The sequence below is a fragment of the Harpegnathos saltator genome, unplaced genomic scaffold (assembly GCF_003227715.2).
Source record: "Harpegnathos saltator strain DR-91 unplaced genomic scaffold, Hsal_v8.6 scaffold381, whole genome shotgun sequence".
Classification (NCBI taxonomy): Eukaryota; Metazoa; Arthropoda; class Insecta; order Hymenoptera; family Formicidae; genus Harpegnathos; species Harpegnathos saltator.
In genome coordinates this window covers 1,680,729-1,690,000 of record NW_020230185.1, presented here as the reverse complement: position 1 = coordinate 1,690,000, position 9,272 = coordinate 1,680,729, and the positions used below count along the sequence as shown (strand labels likewise).

The following is a 9,272-nucleotide window of genomic DNA, read 5'->3' as shown; positions in this document are numbered from 1 at the left end:
ATTCTCCACTATGAGCCGCCACTGTCCGTAACGAAGTAATACGACTCGACGAAGGATCAGCCGCGCTCTTTTATACCGAATTCGTGACCAAAAGGAGTTTTTCAACCGGCATGACCTATTAGCAGGCGAAAGAACATTTTTAATTAGAATAATAATAGAATAATTTTTAAATCAGAATTATCTTCAAGAGCACTGTATAACTTCACATTATAAAATCCTATTCTCTAGCGTCACACGACGGAACGCTGGTCGGTCGACTTCTACTTTCGCAAAAAAAGTCAATACTTTTGACTCGCTTCGCTGCGAGATAAAAATTCGAGCAGAACGGGAATGTCCCAGGCAGAACCGAAAATCATGATAACATTAAAATGATGAGGAAAAGTCATTTTTTCATCATAATTCGGTTATTTTGTCGTCATTTTGATGTCATGATTTTCTGTTCTGCCCGTGGTGCAGTTTAAACACAGAAAGTATTGTGAACGTGGCCGCAGATCTTCGTCTCATCTGTGTATTAAACCAAGGTCCGTTAATGAGGAACGGAAATAACGAAAAAAATAACGAAAATCGGAAATAACGATGATTCGTAGATACCAAATCAGTCCAACGTTACAGAATTATGAAGTCCGAAATGTTGAAATATTAATGTAGAAAGAAATGATAGATCAATATACACGTCATAGAAATATTTACGCTAATAAAAAAAAATGATGCTATTTAATTTTAAGGTAATATGACTAATTTTCCTAAAATCCAGATTAATATAACTTTTCGGATAGCGTAGAAAGTAAATAAAAATTTGGAGAAGTAAATATGGTTCGCTACGACACGTCGTCTGGGTAAACGCGCGGCGGCGTGAGTTCCAAGAAACGACGAGGCATTTACACGGGCAATGAGTTCTAAGAATCGTAGAGACCCGCGAGCAGACTCGTTGAAAAAATTGATGCTTTCGGGTTGAACGTAATATTTCGTTCGTTCATTCAGAATGGATTAATAAAATGCGGTTAAGATGTAAAATGTGATGAACTATTACGTATGAAAATATCAATAAACATTAAATGTATTATTTCAAAATATTTAGATGAGATTTTTATGTTTCGTTTCACAACCATGATCAGCCTCATCAATTTTTTCATCGCAAGATAAAAAACGCAATATCGCGAGACAAGTAACTCTGAATTGTTACAGCGTGATGTACATAAAATAAACTTACCCCTCGATGATTCCAGATGTCCCTCCTTGCAAAATATATCCTCGGGTATTTAATATTTTTCACAACACAAACACTAAATTTAACTTTGCACAATAACAGGCCATATTTTTACAACACTTGATAACAACACAAATCTTAAGCAACAAACGTGTGTAATTTCACACAACACTCCCGACGATCCGGTTTCGTTAATTACTTATTTTCGACTACTTGATGATACTTCGCCATGACAAATGCACGAAATTTGCTTTCGGTACTCTCGACGAAACAGTACACGCCGATATTCGCCTTTGGTAATTCAACATCGCGGAAAATACGCACGGTCGGCTTTTGGAATTCACGTACTAAGCGTTGCAATGCAACGGTCGCGATTTTCAATGTGTGCATATATCGGTGGATACGTATCACTGGCGTACTAACCAATCAAAATAATCTGTTCGAAACTGTCCGTTCCGTTTGAAATATTCCAAGAAGTCGGCCATGACAGAAAAAATTCCCGAGACTTTACTCAACTCTCCCGACGAACAATGTACATTTTCAGCGAATATTTAACGAAAGCTGTGCCATACCTCAATGTTTAACGATAATTCGCGGCCGAGACTCGGCTGACGAGTCGAAAACGAAGTTCCGCGACGCGAAAACCGAGCTGTCCTTATGCAGCTGGCGCGTTGAACTTTCCTCGGCATTCCGACGATTCATCCCACTTCACTTCGCGCGGCGGAATAAACGTTATTCCGTCATAACACACGCGCGAAACTTACTCTCGGCACTCCCGATAACAATTTAAGGCACGAGACTCAACTACAACGAGTTAAAATCAAGAGAAGTCACGGACGACGGTTTCTCGCACACTACACAACCCGTAACCGGCGCCATAACTAAATACGAATGCAACAGCGCCACAAGCGGGATACTCGAGAAGCTGAGTCGACCAATCGCGGTGATTCATTTCTTTCCGTAGTGGAACTATTTATCTGCACAAAGTGTACGAGGTACAGGCAGAGAGAAAAAGGAGAGATGTCACGGGCCACTTTTAGCCGAGCCCAGTGTGAAGCGCCCTCTGCACAACCGTGCACATCAACTACGATGCCAATGTCCACGACACTTTTCTGATTTTCCCCACCACGCACGCACACATAGCCGGCTCAGTCTATCCATGTGGACCACGTGCTCGGCAATCGTCGGCGCGCCGAGCGACGGAGAGATATCATTCCCTCCTTCTCGCTCTCGTGTTCGCTCAGCGACGTGAGCGAGAATATCTTTCCCTCTTTCTCGCTCTCGTTTTCGCTCAGCGACGCGAGCGGCCGAGGCTTTCTCTATATTCTTATGTCTATGGTCTATGGCGACCTACAGAAATTCCGTGATGCGTTTTCGAACGCGACCGCGTTGACAGGTCTGCTCTTTTTGCTGCTCGTCACATGGACGAGTCAGCGTACGTTCTCCTCGCTTGCTCGCGGCTCGCAGTGTTCGTCTCCTTATATAGTGAATCGGGACACCGGAGAGGAGAGAAGGTAGTCACGCTGTTATCATGAGCAAGACGATCAGCCAGGAGGCCTACGACGAGGTCGTCCGGGAGTTCATGCAGGACTTCCTCATGACCGCCGAAGAGGCTATCGACGACGCCGTCAGGCACTTCGAGACTCAGGTATCGTCGCATTTTTTCTCTGCTCACTCGCTTCGCTTGTTGATCAATGAAAAATGTCACTTTGCCTCTTTGCGGCTTGACGGGCCGCTTTAGCGAGCCGTTGGTCGCTGCTCCTGCAGCCGGATCCTTGCAAGGTTCTCAGCACGTGCGGGATTTTGAAAAATCTCGCCCATGCGTGCGTCTGACAGAGTTTCCTTCCGCGTCGAAATAGCTCGTGTTCGACAGCTTTGCTCGAGACCTTGATGGTCGTCGAAAGCCTCAAGGATCCTTTGCCTGCGAAAGCCCTATCATTAACCCGAAAAGTCGATTTTTAAGTTTACATCCGGCTGCCGCCAGGGTAGCTTGGCTCCATCGCCATTGTGGAAGTTCCTCAGCTTAAAACCGCGTCCTGGGATGCATTTGACCTTGATCAATGAGAAAGTTCCTTCCGCACTTCTCCTTTCTTGCACTCGCGAATGCCGTGACTCATCGGCGAGCCAGCGCGCCGCCGAGGATTTTCTTTATCGCCGCAACAAGAGAGAGAGAGAGAGAGAAAAGTGAGATTGAAGGACGATAACGAGGCTCGAGGTTGCGTGGGAATAAAAAAGAAAAACAAAGAGCCCGGGACCTTTCTGCAATCATACTTTTTACAGACGCATTTATGTCGCGCGAGAGCAAAACTTGCCGCGCATTTCTTCCCCGAAGGCGTTTTCACTTTCGGAGCACTTTGCGCGGCTTCGCTTGAGCAGTCACTCGATAGATCGATCTTCATCGATTCTTCCGGGATTCATCATCGGGATTGTCGTTAGGCTCGCTGTAAAAGGAAAAAAGGTGCTGAAATTGCACGACGAAACGCGATACGTTTCGCTCGGCGTTACGCAACCGTCATTACGCTATAATTAACGGACGGCCTTTGTTTGGCGCAGGGGATAGACCTGAGCAACATCGTGAGAGACTTGGCCCTCTCCGACAAGTACGAACCGATAATAACGTGCTTGGAGCGATTGACGTTCGCCGTGAGAGACAAGAGCTACGAGCTCGTGCCCGAGACGCTGCAGGAGTTGTGCGGTGAGTTGGACAAGGACATCGGGCACCGGGTGTTCGCGGGCAAGCAGAGGTGCTACAACATCCTGATCGATCTTTTGAAAGACTGCCGCAAGAACCACGCGATAGTCAAGTCCACGCTGAAGACCATCACGTCGTTGATGACCGGCAATCCGGACTTACTGGACGACGTCGGCGTTGCCCTGCAGATCGAGTAAGAGCATTCCTGCTGTAAAACTTCAGGAAGAAACAGAAACGCGCATCTGAGGCGAATTTCGAGCGTAGATCTTGCGACGAGTTCTTCTCGAAAAATGCAAAAAGAAGGAGAAAGCGGGAAAGCGCTTCTCGTCGCTCGGTAGTTCTCCGGTTATTAGATGGATCGCTGGACGTGGATTGTCCTGGAAAAAGTAATGCATCGAAATACGGAAAGTGGCAGAAGAAGCGGCCTCAAGAGTCGTGAGGTCGAAGTTCGATCTACCGAGACGATTGTTCGATATGCACACAGAGAGAACGATTTAGTTGAATTGAACAAATGCTTATTTGGAATGGTTCAAATAAATTTTTTGGTTGATCGAACGAAGTTTTGTTTGACGCAACAAAAATATTTTGTTGCAGCTTAGTTCCAACGAAATGTTTTTGTTTGCGTCAAACAAAATTTTGTTCGATCAATAAAAAAATTTATTTCGATTATTCCAAATAAGCATTTGTTAGATTCAACTAAATCGTTCTCTCTGTGCACTTTTAATTACAATCTTAACCCGGCTGGCTCATAATGACCCGATGTCTTTTTTTAAATCTATTAAATATTTTGTCAAATTACCTATTACGATTTAGTTTTGAGGGTTTTTTTTCTCAAAAACCGATTTACTTAAACAAGATAATGAACGAATGCATCAATCAAAATATTTTCCTTCGTTTTCTACAACTTTTTCCCATCTCTCTGGCAAGAGATAGATTTCGCGACGAAAAAAACGATCTTTGTCGTCAACATTGAAATCACCACTTTTGAATCGTCTAAATAAACCAATATTCATACGTCTCAATTGACGGAGCAACATCATAAATTTCTATCAGGATTCTATGACGTTCAGCCGCCGTTTTCGTCTGATTAAAAACCAAAAGCAATGTATGTCGAAAATACTCTTTAGGAAGCTCCATTTTTAAGATCGTATTCACACGACTTTTACTGCGTGTATTGTTAGTAAAGGACTACATATCTCGGATTAATATTAAAGCATTAAGAGAAACAATAACTGTGATTGGAATGTCTTCTGCAAAACTGACATTAGTGTCATCCTTTGCAAAATCTTCAAAACTAAATCACACTCCTAATATATTAACCGGCTTATGGTTAGACCCGAGTCTGACTCGGGGTAAGATTTACTACTTTCAGGTTCGCCACTTTTGATCCGCCATTTTGAATTTTGCAACAGCAACTTCAAATTTGAAATCAGCACGTTCGAAAACTATTGTAAAACATGAAAGCAAATATTTTCCTCTGCAGAAAAAATTTAACCATTTTGATGCTAATTTCTGTCAGTAAATAGAACCGCAAGAGGGTTAAGAGTCTAAAATTCCATAAAAGCTATTGGTTTTCTGAAACCATACCTGACACCGCGAAGGGTAGACGAAAAAACATCTGGAGATCATCGTGACTTACCTCGACATTTGTCTCCGTACAACTTTTTCTGGGAAATCGCTCGTCTTCGAATTTTACGATTTTTCAGGACGATGCACGTCCAGCAGAAAACTGATGCCGCTTTCGGCGATCGTAAAATCGATTCGCGTAATGTTATTCCTGAAGAACGACATTCTTGTCCGAATCAAATCCGGAGACTGATTTATCCCAACAATTTCACCTCTCGCTCTACTTTACGAATTTGTCGTCGATAAGAAATCTATCCTACGAGAAATCAGACGTATTGATGTGTGAAAAGATCGCGGTCGGAGAAAAAAAGACGAAACAACCTGGAGCCGGTTCAACGGCTGCCTGACTTTGCAAACGTCCGTCTTCGGCCTCGGGCTGTGCCTCACGAGATTTTACTTGTCAGGATCTTGGAGAAGAATCACGACACCGCGACGGTGCAGTGTCTGTTACGTTGGATACGAGAGTGCTGCATAAAGCACGAACTGAACAGGCAAAAGATCTTCAACGCCAACATCTTCGAGAAGCTGAAGAAGATATTAGTGCGCCAAGATGCGAGCGTGGCCGAGATCAAGGACGCGTGTTCGGTCATCAGAGCCTTGGTCCTGGACGACGACATCAGGCACGAGTATGGGAAGGCTCACGAGCACGCGACGGTCATCGCGAAGGGCGCCCTCGATGTCCTCACAGGATTGCTGTCACGTAAATCATACTTAAATATCCGAGTGAACAACGCGCGATTAAGTGGCGGAAGTAGAAACACGTGTCTTTTTTCTTCTTTTATCGAGACGTAGCAGGAGGAGGATCACATTGTTGCAAAACTTGTTTGTCTCGCGTGCGCAGGATTTAAGAAGGACAAGACTGTGGTGGGCGATCTGATGATCACGCTGGCCGCACTGATCGTCCGAAACGAGTTCTGCCAAGAAGTCGAGGACGCTGGCGGGTTGAAATTCGTTCAGGACATAATGATCGACTACCCGGAATCCGAGAAATTGAATTGGCAAGCTTTGAAGTTGCTGAAAGCACTCGCTGGCAACGACAACGTGAAATCTCACATCGTGACGTCCGGATGCGCGCCTCTGATCATATCTGCTGTTAGCCGAATGAAGGTAAGCTCAGGAACGGGTAATCCTTTTCGCAATGAAATCCTTTCGTGAGAAGCTTCCTTAGGTTTCTTGTTTTTCTCTCTTTTCTTTTTGTTTAACTAATTCGCTCTTCAACTTTATATCGTACACTCAAGAGGCGAAAATGCAACCTGCCAGAGAGAAATGATTATTTTATTAATAATTATATAATTAAATAAAATTATAAATATATACACAGAGTGTATAAAAAGTATCGGCACAGCGAAATATCTTGAAAACTGAACGTTTTAGAAAAAAATGTTTCAGACAAAAGTTGTTAAAATTAATTGGTAGAAAAAGAAAATATAATAAAATATTGGGCTTTCTATTTTTAAAAATTAAGTTAACCTTCAATTGACCTTGAAAATAAAATCTCCAAATGAAAAACTCTCCAAATAAAAAACTGATAATGCCATTCTCTTTCCCCTTCGAAATCATGGAACATGTGTTTTAGCTTTTTTTAATATCTTTCATAGTTTTCGAGATTTTTTACCTGTTACGTTTGAAATTTAGCAACCTGTATATTATAAAATATAATATATATAATTAGTATATATATAAGATTATATTTAATTATATTAGTGTTCTCACAGGGAAAAGATGCTATTGAGTGAGAGAAGAGGAGAAGATAATTGGATAATTCAATTGAAAAGATTTGTAAACAAAACAGACCTGTTTACTGCAGAAAGATAAATATTTGACATGCCCGAATGAATTGGGATTTATAATGTCCAACAGACGTCGGAGTTCGTCGTGAACGCAGGACTGAGTTGCGTGTCCGCGTTGTCCTTGCGGAGCACTTCCAACGCCGGCGTATTCTACGACTGCGGTGCGCCCCAGGTGATCGTGGATGCCATGAAGGCCTACTCTAAGAACGCGAACGTCCTGCGACAGGCCTGCTGGGCGATCAGGAACATGTCGGTGCGAAACAAGTCTGAGTCCATGGAATTCGTGGTGTACGGCATCGAGGACGTGTTGCAGAACGCGATGCGTCTGCATGGCCCCAAGTTGGAGAATGACGCGAAGGCCGCGCTGAGGGATCTCGGCCTCAAGGTGGAGCTGAAGGAGAGATGGACGGGGAAAGGAGTGAATCTGAGTAACGAGCGGCAATGATCGTCGACAGCGAGCGACGATGCATGATATATCGCAGCTATTTGCGTGCCGCGCTTGCATCGTCGCGATACGACGTGTTACTTAATGAGCATCTTTATGAGTATACTTGAGATACGTTTTATCTTCAAGTATCGGGGATATTTTCGAGCTCGCCGTGGTGAAGCGAGAGAGAGAGAGAGAGGGAGGGAAAGAGAGAAAGCATGAGCTACGAGCCGGACTTTGTCAAAAACCGCAAAGCCTCGCAATTCTATTTAACAGGACCTAAACATATAATAATAAAAGCCTTAGCTTTACGAGAGGAGCACGTTCGATGGCGACAAACGACACGGAACCATTGAACTTGGCAGCTCAAGGTGTTTTTCTAAGATCAAGATCCCCGCGATATGTCTAACAACTTCTCTCGTCTTTCTTTGTGTAACGAGGCTTTGACGTGAGCCTTAGCTTTACGAGAAGAGCACGTTCGATGGCGACGAACGACACGGAGCCATTGAACTTGGCAGCTTAAGGTGTTTCTCCAAGATCAAGGTTCCCCGCAATGCCTAACAACTTCTCTCGTCTTTCGTGACGGACGTCGCACATTGTACAGGATACACGAGGATCTCATACAACGCTTCAAACTTGAAGTGTCGCGATACTTCTGTAGCCAACGTGAAACACTGCCAGTAGCTTTCAACGCGTATTACGTATGTTTACTCAACAAATGTATTGGACTAAACCATCGAACAAGATGAACCGAACCCACTTATATTTACATGACGACCACGCGCCGTGATGTAAACAAAGCTGGGCAATGGTTAATGAAACTCGGTGATCGAGATTATCGGATTAATGTGATAAACATTGCTGAGAAAAAAGACACGAGCTGACGCTCGACCAAAGTGTCGCAATATTTGTACATCGGTCGTCTCTTTGTAAAATGTTTTTATATACACACAGTGTAAGAAATTTCTTTTGTACATTATCGCTGACAAATTGGTGGTACGACGAATAAAAGCTAACTTTCAACTACAAACACGTACACACATCACCACTCGCACACCGGGAGACCTTTCGTCTCCCCCTCCCTGCCTTCCTGCCCGCTCGTCGCCTGCCAAAGAGTGTCTAATTTTGTATGACACAGATACGCCGAAATTCGCAGCGCATCGAGCGTTATATAATCAAAGAGCGACTTGCTTTGTGTTTCGCGCGTTTCTCCGCGCCGATCGACTCGACTGACTTAGTCGGGATAGCGCGATTCTGAAGTGAAACATAGCTACGACCGCTTCCCGCGGCGCTGCTCAAAGAGTCGACAGGACGAATCGTTGGTATTTCATTGCCGGTTAAGTCGCCGCCTGGAAGTTTGTTTGAGCAAGAACAGGTGCTTGTTGAGAATATCGCTTTATTAACATCTAACTACGTTTAAGAGCGCGCGAACGACAAACAGGTAGTTTACACATTCGTACAGATAATTACGCGCACTATTCGTACTTATTCGCGTACTCGTCAGTCTGATTCTCTCGCTTTTCGTTTAGC

General features: G+C 43.9%; 2 protein-coding genes across 2 annotated transcripts in view; one reads left to right on the top strand and one right to left on the bottom strand.

Annotated features, from left to right (window-relative positions):
- Pi3K21B (phosphatidylinositol 3-kinase regulatory subunit alpha) overlaps window positions 1-1,388 on the bottom strand; it is an 89,814-nt gene extending 88,426 nt beyond the window's left edge. The window contains exon 1 of the mRNA XM_011156575.3: window positions 1,211-1,388. The gene's annotated coding sequence lies outside the window, so the exon portion shown is untranslated. The remainder of the gene's footprint in view (window positions 1-1,210) is intronic.
- A 1,187-nt stretch (window positions 1,389-2,575) lies between these two features.
- Window positions 2,576-9,168, top strand: LOC105192435 (armadillo repeat-containing protein 6 homolog). The gene is made up of 5 exons (XM_011156578.2): window positions 2,576-2,855; window positions 3,761-4,092; window positions 5,930-6,225; window positions 6,367-6,632; window positions 7,386-9,168. The coding sequence occupies exons 1-5, from the start codon at window positions 2,739-2,741 to the stop codon at window positions 7,758-7,760; spliced, it is 1,386 nt and encodes a 461-aa protein (XP_011154880.2). The 5' UTR covers window positions 2,576-2,738; the 3' UTR covers window positions 7,761-9,168.
- Window positions 9,169-9,272: the final 104 nt, after the last annotated feature.

Excerpts from the sequence above, each read along its gene's own strand:
- LOC105192435 (XM_011156578.2), top strand. The coding sequence starts at position 2,739 with ATGAGCAAGACGATCAGCCAGGAGGCCTACGACGAGGTCGTCCGGGAG. Across the intron at positions 2,856-3,760 it reads TCAGGCACTTCGAGACTCAG|GGGATAGACCTGAGCAACAT; the intron begins GTATCGTCGCAT and ends TGTTTGGCGCAG. Across the intron at positions 6,633-7,385 it reads CTGCTGTTAGCCGAATGAAG|ACGTCGGAGTTCGTCGTGAA; the intron begins GTAAGCTCAGGA and ends AATGTCCAACAG.